General features: G+C 43.0%; 1 protein-coding gene across 3 annotated transcripts in view; it reads left to right on the plus strand.

Moving 5' to 3' along the window:
• The window catches only part of ap2b1 (adaptor related protein complex 2 subunit beta 1), a 55,755-nt gene that overhangs the window by 19,809 nt on the left and 21,015 nt on the right, over positions 1-14,931 (plus strand). For 2 of the 3 annotated variants that reach the window (XM_080528361.1, XM_080528362.1), the window contains exons 14-16: positions 12,725-12,766; positions 13,310-13,456; positions 14,125-14,270. In XM_080528361.1, the coding sequence (XP_080384487.1) occupies positions 12,725-12,766; positions 13,310-13,456; positions 14,125-14,270 (335 nt within the window). The remainder of the gene's footprint in view (positions 1-12,724; positions 12,767-13,309; positions 13,457-14,124; positions 14,271-14,931) is intronic. The other variant, XM_080528363.1, reaches the window with a different exon arrangement.

Below are 14,931 nucleotides of genomic sequence, written 5' to 3' on the forward strand. Positions count from 1 at the left end.
CTCAGATGTTACGTTTGTGAATGAGCTCACCATTAGGGATGGGACGATTATCGTTTTTATCGTTAATCGCGATAAAAACACCCGCGATAACTTAATCGTGGAGAATTTTAATTATTTGAATAATCGTCATAATCGTATGTTATGAATAAACTGTGTTTAACAAATGTCTGGCGCTATTTTTCAGCCTAGTCTACATTACTTTTGCAGTCAAGTTAGCGACTGTTACTGTAATATAATTGCAATTCCTCACATGAGCCGCGCGCACAACGGTACGCTCCCCGCGGCTGCTATCAGACTGGCCGCGGGAGTGAGTGTTGAGGGAGAGAGGAGACGGCAACCCTCGCTCGCCATAGACTGTATCCCTACTCGTCTCTCCTGAGCTCGGTTGTAACGTGAACCGTGGAATACGGGATATGTTAGATGCTTTACAATAATTCCCCAAATGACCAGAAAAGGAAGTTAGATTTGTCGCTGGTCGCTTTAGACTGATAAAGTCGCCAAGGGGCTCTGGAAGTTGGCAACACTGGGAGTGCGTTCTTTAAACTTCCTTGGGTACGTTAATGAAAGGTGCTGATTGGCCGAAAAGGAATTGCTCTTTCATAACCCTTAGAGGGCTTGGGCTATTTGAGCCATTTTTGTCATATTTAGGATTTTGACCTCATATACCACATTAAGGACCCGGATTATGGCCAGAGATATGTGCCACTAGAATCTGAATTTGAATTACTGACTTAAAATGTCCTAAAAATACAACAAAATCTAAGTTAAAGTGATTACAGTGTGTTTTATTGGCATAAAAAAAAAAAAAACTCGCGATAATATCGTGGATCGCGATTATTTTGGCCACGATAATCGTGACATGACATTTTCTAATCGTCCCACAACTACTCACCATCCCTGGCGCCTACAACACCCCCAAGGTCTTAAGATAACAACCCAGAATCTGTCTATTTGTGGCGTCACTGCTAACAGTGAAGATCATGCTGACCTGAAAGAAAGAGAATGTGTGTGTGTGTGTGTGTGTGTGTGTGAGTGACATGACCATATATGTTGTTAGAAAACCCCATTAGATCCAACAGGTCCTATAGATAGTCTACATACCGTATATAGGCACTGTGTATATATACAGTGGGGGAAATAAGTATTCAACACGTCAACAATTTTTTTAATTCAACATAATATTCAACACATTTCCATCTCAATAAAACTGCACAGCTTTGTTTCCAATGACAGCTTCTAAATGCTTCCTGTACGAAAAAAACGAATCTCTCACAGTGATCAGTACAGGTGGGATATTGGCCCATTCGTCAACACAGACAGTCTTTCAATCTTGAAGATTCCGGGGGGCCCACTAGGGAATTTATGTGTTCAGTTCCTTCCACAAATGTTCTATTGGATTTAAGTCTGGTGATTGACCAGGCCAGTCCAACACCTTTACTTTCTTCCTCTTGAACCAATTGAGAGTCTCCTTTGCAGTATGTTTTGGATCATTGTCCTGCTAGAAGATCCACCCACTTCTCATCCTGGTTTATGGCAATAGATTCTTGTCAAGGATTTCCCGGTACATGGCTCCATTACATGAGCTTCAACATGCCTTTTCTTCAGTAATGGAGTCTTCCAGTGTGAACACGAATCGAGACTGTGGCAGTGGAGTGCATTGCCTATTGTTTTATTTGTGACAACTGTACCCATTGCTTCCAGGTCTTTCTGGAGCTCTGTTCGAGTGGTCCTTGGCTTTTGGGCTACTCTTCTGACTAACTTTATGACTGGCCGGTCAGAAATGTTGTGAGGAGCTCCTGTGCATGGCAGGTTGATGGTCGAGTGATGTTCCTTCCACTTGCTGATAATGGCCTCAATGGTACATTTAGGAGTGACCCATCGGTGACGAAATCCGTCGGTGACTAGTAGGGGTGCAACGGTTCAGTTGGCCCACGGTTTGGTCTGAACCTCGTTTTTTGGGTCTCGGCTTCGGTAGAAAAATGCTACTATTTATTTACAAACTGTTACTTTACTTTATTTTGCTTATACTTATGGAACTTATAATATAAAAAATATAAATATATATAATTACAAAAATATATATAAAGTATATATATAAAAACAAAAAACACTTTCAAATGGGAAAAAAATCAATAAACACTTTCAAATGGAAAAGCGCCTCTTAGGCTTGACTACTGGTATAGGAGAGGAAGAATTAAAAGTAAAAGTGCACTTTAGGCTTGGCAGGTAGACCATATGCACATATACACTTATATATGCACTTATACCTCGCATGAAGCAATACTTGCATTTCTGTTCATTGTTTTCGTTCCATCATCATTGTATTCAATGCCAAAACTGAAATTCTATTAAATTAATTTAAATTCAACTTTATTCGCCATGTGCGGTGCACTAGGAACATGACTTGGTATTCTCCATGCTGAACAAGCTACAGTACATACAACAACAACACAACAATACTCAAGACACACAATATATACAGTACCAATATGAGTGAATAAATAGCACTACGTTGTACTACTGTTGTTGTTAGTGCAAAAACATGTAAGGTGCAAATTAATGACCCCACAACACAGATTTGTGGCAATCCGGGGCTTCCTCACACTGTTGCCATGTTCTCAACTCTGCTCACCATGAACAAACATTTGAACAAGTTACACAAGCAACTGTGTTCCAGACAAACTCGACCTCCGACTTTCAATGGAACGCATCATAAACCGAAAAAACGACAATTCACTAGCGCCTATTGAACCATGCATGACAAACCGTACGGTTCAATATAAAACCTAGAACCGTTGCACCCCTAGTAACCAGTGCCAGTACTATGCTGCTCAACAATCTTGTGAAGGTCCTGGGAGAGCTGTTTGCCTCTACCCATCATGTAGGTACCCAGTGGGTACTCATCTACCCAGAGGTTTCTTGCAAGAATGCTTGGTGACAAATAATGATTTGTTTACTTGCATTCAGTGGGAAACCCTTTTTCAAAGAGTGGAAGTACTTACCCACCATCATGCACTAACACAGCTGATTCTTATTAGCATGTAGAAGATAGGGCTGTCCCAAACGACTATTTTTCTAACGATTAATCTAGCGATTATTTTTAATTTGTCGATTAGCCTAACGTTTTTTTTTTTTACTGTTCGATAAAAATAAAAATAAATTGTAGGCCCCTTAATTTCCACCTCACTGCTATGTTTAGCCAACTTGAATGCCAACATGGCCATTTAGAAGTCTGTCCATCACCACAACACATAGCTAGCTAGTAGCTACATAGCTAGCTAGTAGCTACATAGCTAGCTAACGTTACTCTCGCTGCTATGTTATGATTAGCTAAATTGATGATAACGTACAGTAGGTGCGAGCACCACAATGACAATAGGCTACCGTAGCTAGCCAGCTACATAGCTAACGTTACTAACACCAGAAGACAAGACATACAAACTGTGGTGAGCTACATTGCTTGTGTAACATAAGCTAGTAGCTATCCATTTTTCACTCATACACGGCCGGAAAAGTGAACAGAAATACAACGCTGACTTACGGTGCTATCTTGCGGCTGTCTTCACAAAGAGCTCCAGGATGCTTTCGCTTGAGGTGCTCGTTCATTGCAGATGTACTGCCTTGTTGTTTATTTACGACGCACATTACGCAAGTCGACGAATCATCCCAGCCCTAGTAGGAGAACTCATTAGTGGCATACGCTGGTTTAGTGATTTTTCTTATTCTGTTCACTTTTTTCCTGTGTCATTCCACTTTATTGCATATCGCTTTATTGTGGATTGGAATGTTACAATTCCTAGCTGTGTAGTTCTATTGAGTTAATACCAATGTCTGGACTAAATTTCATGTGAATAGCTGCATGGAAATATGTTGAATTAAAAAATTGTTGATGTGTTGAATGCTCATTTCCCCCACTGTATATACACACACACACACACACACACACACACACACACACACACACACACACAGAATGTAGTAGAATGTGTGCAGAGGTGGTTGTATCCTCGTGCAGGAATAATGTATAAGCTGCAGGTTTTTATGGATGAGTTTTATTGTGCCCTTGAATGATAGTGTTTGGACAGCACTGTCTCTCCCGTGGATGGTTCACCAATACCACTAGACACCAGAGATAAGCTGCTGTGGTTTACTAGCGCCAGTATCTCTGGGGACATCACACGGTGCAGGGGATGTGTAATATTGTTCAGAAGGAACACCGATAAGGATCTTAACGGTCTGATCTTCAACATTAAACCTTGGGAGCATAATGACGGGGTGTATTTCATCCTCCTCCTTCATCAAGCCTGTCAGTGTGAGTCCCAGCAGGCCGGAGCTAAGGCCAGGTGAAGTGCCTGGAAGCCTTTCAGGGTGATCTACATGGCGCCTGTCACTGTAGAAGCCTGCCTCAGTGATTGAGCCTGCAGACAGACAGAGGCAGGCAGGTAGCCAGGTAGGGAGGGAGGCACGTCTCTATTCCACCCACGTCTCAATCTCAGCCCAAGGGAGATGGGGAAGGTTGACTTGACCAATGCCTCAGAGCAAAAAACCAAAGTTGATCTGTCACCGTCGGACGGTCATTGTGCGATGACTTAGAGGACTGACGATTGTGAACATCAACATTTCCGAATTACAATTCGACTTGAATTGTTAAGAGTTGTGAATGAAAGTAACTTTTCATCTCTTGTGTAACAATTTGGTAATGCATCTTCATTAGGTCATGAATTAGAAGTCACAATTTTTCATTGTGCATTGTGCAGTAATGTGAGTATATTGCTGTTTTGTTGGGGGCCTTGCCAAATGAAATAAAGTCTTCTGGGAGACCCAGTAGGCTATACTCAATGCTTTGAATGTTTAATAACAAGCACTGGCTTTTTGGGATGCGCTGTAATAATGTCCCTGTTATGTTTTGGGGTGAATTCTTCCGTGCACAGAGTGCTAATGACTTTTTAATGATATTAACGGGTGTTTTCACAACCCTAGCCTGCAGCGATGGCCACGTTTGCTGTCATCTTCCACTGATAGGGAAGCAAATGGTTTCCGTCAGTCCACACATACAAATTAGTGCCTTAAGGCCAATGCACACAGCGTGTGATTTCTGTTGCGCGTCAACATTCCATTTTGAAGTTTGAATGGAAGTCTATGAGAACATCGCATCTCAACACACACGGCCCCGATTTTAATCGCACGGCGAAAATTCGATTCCATTCATTTTGAAGCTAACATTTGCAAAATTTGACAGTGCGACAAAACTCGCACGCCGTGTGTTTTGTCCCATTCAAAATGAACTATCTTAACGATACCTGATCATCCAATCACTCTGTCCCTTGTCCCCTCCCTCTTATGTCTGCTCTCTCGTATTATAAAGGACTTTTAATTTAATCTTAATTGGACACACTCATTAAAAACAGCAATGATTCAAATACAGTTGGAGCCTCCAATCGGGGCCAATCTTTCCTGGTGTGTCACTACACAGAATGTTTAAACGGATTTCCTGAGGTATTACAGTGGGGAGTGAAAGTGACTCTTGCCTGTGTGATCAGCCATTCCAGAGCCCATTCGAACCAGTGGAATCGATTATGCATTTTAATTTAAAACCCACGAGCCGTGAACTGAGCCGACCCTCCGTGGTTGTACTGACAGTTTAGCGCTGATAATGTCAAAGGACACTGTTACCTTCTCTTTGTCAGAGCTCACAGCTTCAGTAGGAACAACTTGAAAAATACTTCTCGGTGCTGCGTTAGACAGATCTTTAACATGAATAATGTATGAGTCTATCTTACCCTCAATTCCCTTCGCACCAGTTCCTCAAAATACTTTTTGGATCACGTTAGAAGTGTGGTCATATTCTTTCACTACGTGCAGTGTACTGTAGAACGGGGAACCCTTTGATTTGAGACCTTTGTCGTTTTCCTCTCAATTGTTTACTAACCGGTTGTGTGATATGCACATTTATCCAAGGCAAAAGCAACTCGGTCCCCCTCAGGAAAAAATAGAAAGTGAGTACAATTCGGACAAACCGCCTGCCCCCCTCTCCAATAATTGGATTCGGGGGCCAGCGGCTCAGCACGCCAGGGGATTGGTGTCTCACTCATAGGGGAAGTGGAACGGTGTACTGTGTCAGGGAACTGAAACCTGTTAACTCCAATTTCCCCTTTACGCTGAATGACATTTCCCCTGGTAGGAGGTCCTGATCCCGACAGGCCCCCTCTGGGAGAGACTGGAGAGTCACCAGAGCATTAGACATTTCTAGAGGGCTGGGCACTTGAGAATATCTCACAAATACATGGAACCAAATAAACGGAAAAGAGATGCGATGGGTACATGCTTATATGTGAGATGGAATAAGCTGATGAAGGTTTCATGGTAACCCGTACAAAACCACAAACCTCGCTCTGTATTGTAGTTGTGTTGATGGGAATTGAAAACAGACATCTCTAATAACATCCCTACACTCCTGATAATGAACGTTGGCCTTGGCCCAGATAGACACACTCTCCAGTGGCTGTACAAGGAGCTAATCACATTGGCAGCGAAAAGCATAGCCTACAGTGTAAGTGACCATAATCCTTATACCAGGGGTCATAACCTCTGTCATTATCATAACTGTGTTCGTGAAGTGTGAACGGCATGTTGTTATACGTCCAAGCACGGGGGCGGGGGCTGTGGACGGAGAAAAGCAGAAACGCCTCAACGTTACCTGCCTTGACCTTTGAGATTCCTCCCAGACGCATTGCAGTGGTGTTATAAGCGATTTGGAGGGCCACATCAGCCTCCCTATTGAAGTGCAGAAAAGGGGGAATGATTAATGCAACAGAAAAGCGCTGCGTCAGCCCCCTGAGGACTGAGTTGAACGCTGACCTTCTGGGGTGTGGCAGCCACAACAGGTTAACTCTGATAAACGTTGGAGTCCCTTGTTGGAGCATTTTCTAAGCTGTTTTCTGGATTCTCTTAAACTGTCTACAGCGATGACACGATCCCCCCTGAGAGATTGAAAGACAGAGTGGGGTCAGAGTGGGATTTCCACTGAACATTCATAGGGGAGTTCCATCACTGTCACTCCCGCACCAATATGGATGGAGTTTTGAATGCCTGCTTTAAATGTCCATGGGCTTGGAGCACTGCAGAATTGTTGCTGTGTAGAAATATGCTACAAAGAAATATGCTGTCTTAACAGTCAATAGGAAACAGCCTGAAGCTAATGAGTCCCATTCACAACTGGAGAGATATCATTTGTAGTTACGTGTGTTAATAAATAACATTTAAATAAAAAGGGGGAAGAGACTAAGAAAAGCGCCTGAGAACACGTCAGACTGATTCCAATGGAGATGCATTTAGCTGTACATGAAAAGCTACAGTGGGGTGCAAAAATGTGGGCACCCCTGGTTTAAATGTCTGTTACAATTAATCTACAGGGCCCAGTAGTTCAAAACTTTTAATCTCAATCAGATCCGATCAGATTTTGAAATCCCATTTTTTGTGATCCAGGATCAGACAACTCGGCCAGATTTTGTCCCAGTATTTCAAAGCAATTCAGGATAGGATCACCCTGATCCAGATTCAGACTTTTCAAGATTACTAGATCCTGAATATCAGTGCTTTAATCCTACCGATCTCCATCTAGTGGATATGAAAAATAATACAAGGAAGACAAGAGACCACATTGCAGAGACATCTATAATGTCTAATTATATTTTGAAATACATAAAATCATAATGGAGTACTGAAGAGGCGTTTTGCATGCCTCAACTATCTGAGAGTGGAACCCCAACGAACATGCTGCATAACACTGGCTTGTATTGTGCTACACAATATCGCTGTCCATCGCAGAGTCCCCCTCTCTGACATCGATGATCCCCCAGAGCCCCTTGCATCTGCTGATGATCTAGGCCCACCTATGGATTTCCCTCTAAATTAGAGACTGAGTGGTGGTGCAATGCGAGATGCTATTGTCTGCAATTACTTTTGAAAGGTGATGATGGACTTTTTTTTGTTTAAGATATTTTTTCTTTAATCTAAATTACATTTGTGATTGACAATCTTTGTTGTGATACTTTTATGAGCATAAACATTTATGTCATCAACATTTGGTTGAAAACAAAATAGGCCACCACAAACGTGACCAAAAAATGAAAAATAAAATGTATTTGCCATGAAGGCTAAACATTGTGTATTATTTCAGTTAACAAACTTTGCCATCTTATTTATGTTGAAACACATTTTAAAATAAATTGTATAGTACATTTTGCTCTGGTAATCCACTGGAAATCCACCCATCTGGTGGGATCAAGATAATCAAATTTTTTGGGGTCAAACTGATCCCAATCCTGTGTTGTCGGTTTGAACTACCCGTTTTGAAGATTTGATCCAGATTAAAGCTTGGATTTGATTTCCTGATCTGACCGGATATCAAAGTGATCCTAATCGTGTTTTTTGGTTTTGAACTACCCAAAATCCAAATCTGAGCCGATCAGATAGGGATTCAAAGTTTTTAACTACTGGGCCCAGGTGATTGAAAGGAAACCTGAACACTAAATCCTACAAAGTTAAACATGACACCTTTCTTCAAATTTTAAAGCAAGCTTTCTTTTTCTTTTTCTTTTTCAGTTTTTAAATGATAAAAAACGAAAAGGGCCCTCTGCAAATGTTTGGGAACCCTTTGGATTGTTCTTTGTTACCTTTTGAGAAGATGATAAGTAAGGCCCAGACCAAGGTGATTTACTCGTTAGGACTTCAATGAGTCAGGTGAATATAATTCCAGGGTTGAACTATATATTCTGAAGTAACTCCATGCCTTCTAAAGTATCCGACTGTGGTGGCTGTTGTGTCTGATGTTAAAAACCATGGGTTCCTCTAAACAGTTGTCCAAGTATGTCAGAATCAAGATATGGCGCTTTTCCATCAGCGGCTCGCTTCGGGTCGGGTCGCTTCGGGTCGGGTCGCTTCGGCCCGCTTTTGAACAGTTCTGGTTTTCCACTATACACAACAGACCAGGAACTAGTAGGAGGAGTAGGCGATAGTAGGCGGAGTTACGCGTCATAAAAGCGCCCAATGGTGGTGACGTATATTTTCACGAGACACAACACAGCAACAACAACAGCAACATGGAGGAACTTGAAGCTATCGTATGCCTTTCCCTCGACATGTGGTATATTATTAACCGTGGTTTTTTGGAGAGAAAGAGAAAGAGAGAGAGGAAGCTATGTACACATAATAAAGTCATGTTTTTTGAACCCTTAAAACCACTGCCTTCACTTGTCTGCTTTATGAACTGTAGTATCATTGTGTGCCGTGTTATTCACGGGCAAAGACGGTAAACAGAGGCACCCTTTGCGGGTTAATAACTTCGATTTACCGTGGGTTAGGATAACAATTCAAACGTGTCCGGATAGGGGAGAGGACAGGGAATCTGAAACCATTTGAATGGTGTCGATACGACACTGTTATATCACGGTCTATGACACAGCGCGGAGCGAATTCCCTGGTAGAAATTGTCTGTCCCCCCGCTGATATCCTCCATGACGTGCTGCTGCTTAGAGCAGCGGTGAACTCCCGGTTCATTGAGTTTACGGTTAAAAGCATAACTTCTCGGGGTGTCAGCGCGGTGGTTAAGGGCTCAAAATGACCGTATACCGATGGTGAAGTTAGCAAAGGAGTATTGTGTTTCTACCACATTCACAGCCGGTGTTATTCACGGGCAAAGACGGTGCATAATAGCGATTTTTGTGTTATGCTTGTTGTAAATAAAAGTTCTATGATGCATTGAAATTACATTAAACTAAGATAATACGATGGTCAGCATAATTTTTCGAATCTTTATTAACAAGCTATTACAGAAACTGTAGTGACATTTTCCAAGAGCGAATGTGGTATTTCAAGATGGCGGTTAGCGAAGAAATCTATGAACATGGGATGACGATTTCCATTGACCAATCAACAGTGTGCAGCGTCACACGTCACACGCAGCCTGGCAAAAAGGTTCCGGGTCTAAATTTAGACCCTGGTATCGAAGGGTAGCTAAAGAAGCGAGCCGAACTGAGCCGAGGCGACCCGGGCCGACAAATGGAAAAGCGCCAAAGAAGCAGGCCAGCCCGGGTCGACCCGGGCTGGCACGATAGTGGAAAAGGGGCTATAGTTCACTTCCACCATCAAGGAGAAGGCTACAAAAACACTTGCAATGTTTCAAACTACGCATTTCCACATCATTAAAAAATGGAAAATAAATGAGTAAGTGAAGTCAAGGCAAGATCTGGAAGACCAAGAAAATGTTCAGATAGAATGGCCAGAGGTCTGGTGAGAAATGCTCAGAAGAACCCACACATCACTGCAAAAGAGCTGCAAAAAAGAGTAGCAGACACCGGTCTAGTTGTTCACAGGACAACAATACAGCGTACCTCAAACAACAAAGACCTACATGGCAGAGTTTTCAGAAAGAAGCCTTTCCTACGACCTCAACACAAAATTAAGTCTGAAGTATGCAAAAGAAAACCTTGAGTAACCTGAAGCCTATAGGAACAATGTGCTTTGGACTGACGAAACCAAAATTGAAATTTTTGGCCACAACAAAAGAAGGTGTGTTTGGAGAAAAAAGGGTGAAGCATTTGTAGAGAACACCGTGCCAACTGATAAGCATAGAGGTGGATCCATTATGCTTTGGGGTTGTGTAGCAGCTGGGGGCACAGGCAATATGTGCAGGTGGAAGGAAGAATGGATTCCATCAAATATTAAGACATTCTACAGGCTAATGTTCGTAGGTCAGTCCAGAAATTTAAGTTGAAGAGAGGTTGGGCATTCCAGCAAGTCAATGACCCGAAGGATACCTCAAAATCAACCATGAAGTACCTCTAGGAAAGACGGATGAAGGTTTTGGAATGGCCATCACAGTCCCCAGACTTGAATATTATTGAAAATCTGTGGAGAGATGTAAACATGCCGTGCATGCAAGAAGGCCGAAGAATGTTTCTGAGCTAGAGGTGTTCTGCCAGGAAGAATGGGGAAAAATTCCCCAAACAAGAATTGAAAGTCTGGCTACAGCTTAGCTGGCTACAGGAAGCGTTTGCAAGCTGTTATAGTTGCCTGAGGAGGAGTTACAAAGTACTAGCTGACAGGATACCCAAACTTTTGCACAAGGCCTTTTTCCTTGTTTTGTTATTTAGGATATTTTTTTTTATGCATTAAAATTTGATTAAATGTGTCATGTTTAAGTTTGTACCATTTAGAGGTTAGGTTTGCTTCTTTTCACTTAGATATTAATTGAAAAAGGCATTTTGACTAGGGGTGCCCACATTTTTGCATCACACTGTATGGGGTTGAAATGGTGTGTTTTACATGACTGAAAACATGAAGCCTAACCTTGAGGATCTGGAAGAACTGCTCATCTCTATTTCACTCCTGCTCATCTCTATATTTCACTCCTCATATATTTTTTCCTCATATATTTTCTCATATATTTCTATGCTGTCCTCAAATGCCCACGTCAGTGGAACTCTGTGACGTGTCGTCTCTTGCCGCAAGGCAAAAACCGGTGCTTCAATTCGCTGGATGAATAGTCATAGGATATTCATAAGCTCCATCAAAGATTATTACTGCCCAAAGGGACTGGAGGTGGGGTGAGGTTGGGATGACTGGCTCTTAGGCATGTGAAGTGTCTGTCTGATGGGGGATGAGCCAGCATTGAGAGTCACTCATCGCTCTCTCCTGGTTCCCTTGGCGGGCTCCTACTCAGGCTGGAGAGTGAGGGTCGGTCAGGTCCCTGAGCAAAACAGTCCGAAAAGAGCATTGCATGCCGCTATTTTGGTTTGGACGGGGCACCTTCAAAACAAACCACATGCTCAAGGGTTGAGCTGTAAGCCTACTTTTTCAGGAGCTCGCTGAAAGAACAAGCTAAACTCTTTTAGGCTGGCATCTTGTGTCCTCATGAGGACCTATCCACATGCTGCTTCTGGGATTTAGTCGTCTCACAATGGCTTGAATACCTATCATGAAAGACATGTTTGAATAGGAGATGGGATAATCGGAATGGATGCATTCCAAGGTTAGGTACCCTCAAGTGCTCATCCCCCAACATTGCTGACACCAATGCTATATGGCAGAATCTCAACAATCCAATTATACCAGCATGTGATTTGTGGTGTGCTGGGTCTTGGGCTGTAAAATAGTTTTATAGTATTGCAGTCTGGCTGGATGACCGTCAAGGTGACTTCAGTTCAATGCATTCAACTGGCTGGGAGAGGGGCTCCAGTGTTACAATCACAATAGTTACAGATAACGTTTTCTGCCAGCCTTTTAAATTGCAATGTTACCTCTTCAAATGCAAGACATGCTATTCTCCTGTATCGGATAATAACATCTTATCCACTTAACATTAAGTATTCAATAATACAAGACCTCAACACATGAGAGCTATTGTGACTGCTTGCTTGTTAACACTGTGGGAAAAACCCAACCTGTATTCCCAATTTCCCAAGCTTTCCTTTCGTCTAACGTGTCAGCGTTTGGGCAAGGTGTCCTGGTCTTCAGCCTGGCTGCTGCCTGGAGAGCTTGCTTCCTGATAACCCTGTCCTTGTTGTCACATTGACTATCTTCATATAACATTTTTCCAGGAAGTGTATAAAGGGTGTTCTATGGTTTGCTCTTGCTAAGTGCCTCTCTCTATCTCTTTCTCTCTCTCTCTTTTGTGTTTGGATGCGGGTGCTGGATATGGGTCCTCTCTCTTCTCTCTCCTTAGCTCGGGGGAGACCTGGGAGGAGGTGTTGGTGGAAGTCCAGCAGTAAGTGAAGCCCTTCCTTTTGTCTGTCCATCCGTGTGCATGCTCTTTAGAGGTTGACATCAACCCTCACCAAATTAAAAGCTTGACAACAGATGTTTCTTTTAGTTATTGTTTATTTTACTTTTTGTGCACACTCACTAACTACACATTTCACCTTTTGACCTTGCTTGCCATTCATGTTTTAATGAAGAGGAGGATTGCTCCAAATACGAAATAGGCTGAAATTATGACTGAGGGTACACGTTTTGCTCATTTTACCAATAACACCATTGGAAGCATATGGAGTATATTTCTCTGGATTTCGGCTTTAGTGAGTTATATGACATACACAACTTGAGAATCCTAATCATGCCAAAATGGATCATTATCTCAATTCTCATCAATGTTGAGGAATTATAACTTGAACCCTCAGCCTTTTTAGCATTTAATTGCTTCCTAAAGGACCGCCGTCCTGTGAAGGAGTTGTATTCAATGTTTGTGTGTGTGTGTGTGTGTGTGTTTTTGTGTGTGTGTGTGTGTGTGTGTCCTGTCTGTCTGTCTCAGGTGGGCCAGAACTTCATTCCTTCTTCGGTCCCCAACACATTCGCCCCGTCGCCCACTCCTGCCGCGCTCAGCAGCGGCCTCAACGACCTGTTTGAGCTCTCCACAGGCATGGCCACCACCGCAGGAGGCTACACGTCCCCCAAGGCCGTGAGTACCCTCACTCAAACGCTTCTGTCAGTGTTGGAATTCTATAGTTCATGCTAATGCCAGCTCGATGCAAAAAGCAGAGCTCTTAATTGCTAGCCGAGCCCCAGTGCTGACTCAGCTCTCTATAGCAAAGCTGAATGTGAAGGCTTATCAGTGATGATCTAAGAGGAGCACCTTGAGCCTCGTGGCAAAGTCACTCTTTATCTAGGCCAGTGCATAAGTAGTTTAGACACTTGTCTAAGGGGTAGGAGGAAAGCTGCGTCAATAAGATCCAGGTTGACATCGTTATTAAAGATTTCATCAGACTCCTCTTCAAAATGATTGTAATGAGGTTCTTACCATAAACTTGAAGGTATGGTGAAAAGTGAGCGTCCTCATGTGGCATTTGCTGTTGAAGTTGTGTTATCGTGCTGCAGCACATACAATCCTCCTCTAGGTTCCTGGCTCCCACAGGCCTCTGTGTTCACAGCCCTTTGTGTCGGTCGACACCAGGGAACGTTGACGTGTCAGTCAGAGCACGTTCTATCCATCCTCTCTGAGTCAGGCTGCCTTTTTCACCTCTATTCATCCTCTCTGACTCAGGCTGCCATGTTACACTTCCTCCAGCCACGGTGTGTCTGAATCAGGTAATCAGGTTGCCCTTTTTTCTCAAAAACGTGTTTTTCTAGATATGGCTTCCGGCGGTGAAAGCCAAAGGGCTGGAGATCTCTGGTACCTTCTCTCGTCGCCAGGGACACATGTACATGGATATGACCTTCACTAACAAGGCCCTGCAGCACATGACCGACTTCGCCATCCAGTTCAACAAGAACAGGTGAGAGAGAGGGGGGCATGATGGGAGGTTGGCGCAGTCTCTCACACATACAGCTCCGAATCAGCATCTCTACATGTATGGCAGCCATTCCATTCCAGTGTCAGTTGAATTCATTTAATTAAAAGCACAGCCTATAGCATCCAGTAAGCCTTATCAAATAATAACAAAATAACAATAAATAACAAAAACGGCAGTAAAATGGATATAAGCGTATCCTACAGACTGCAATGATAGGCTATTCTTCATGCCTAGTCTAGGTTTTTCGTGAGAAAAACAAGAATATTTACTTTTTCAGGCTTCAGCAGGGCACGTGCTGAACACCCGCTCTGATGGTGAGCTTGTGGCACACGTGCATAAGTAGTTTGGGGCCACCCTGACATCAGTGTAAAGTGTCTGGCTCCATTTGATTTCCACCAGAGAAGGGCATCTTCGTCTCTCTGTCAATCACAGACAATAGGCAGTTATCTATGATTCTGCTCGCTCCTCTTTGGCTGTCACCTTCTTCATGCAAGTCTTACTCACAGTCTTGTCAAGATTTGCTGGCTCGCCCTTGCCTTTCGGTCGGAACCCGAAATTGCAGTAGTTGCTTTTTTGGGGGGGACCAACTTGCTTGCACTCACCATATATTTTTCTAATTCTCCGTTCTGAGGAGAAGCTGTCA

Source organism: Nansenia antarctica, assembly GCF_963989245.1.
Source record: "Nansenia antarctica genome assembly, chromosome: 4".
Lineage (NCBI taxonomy): Eukaryota > Metazoa > Chordata > Actinopteri > Argentiniformes > Microstomatidae > Nansenia > Nansenia antarctica.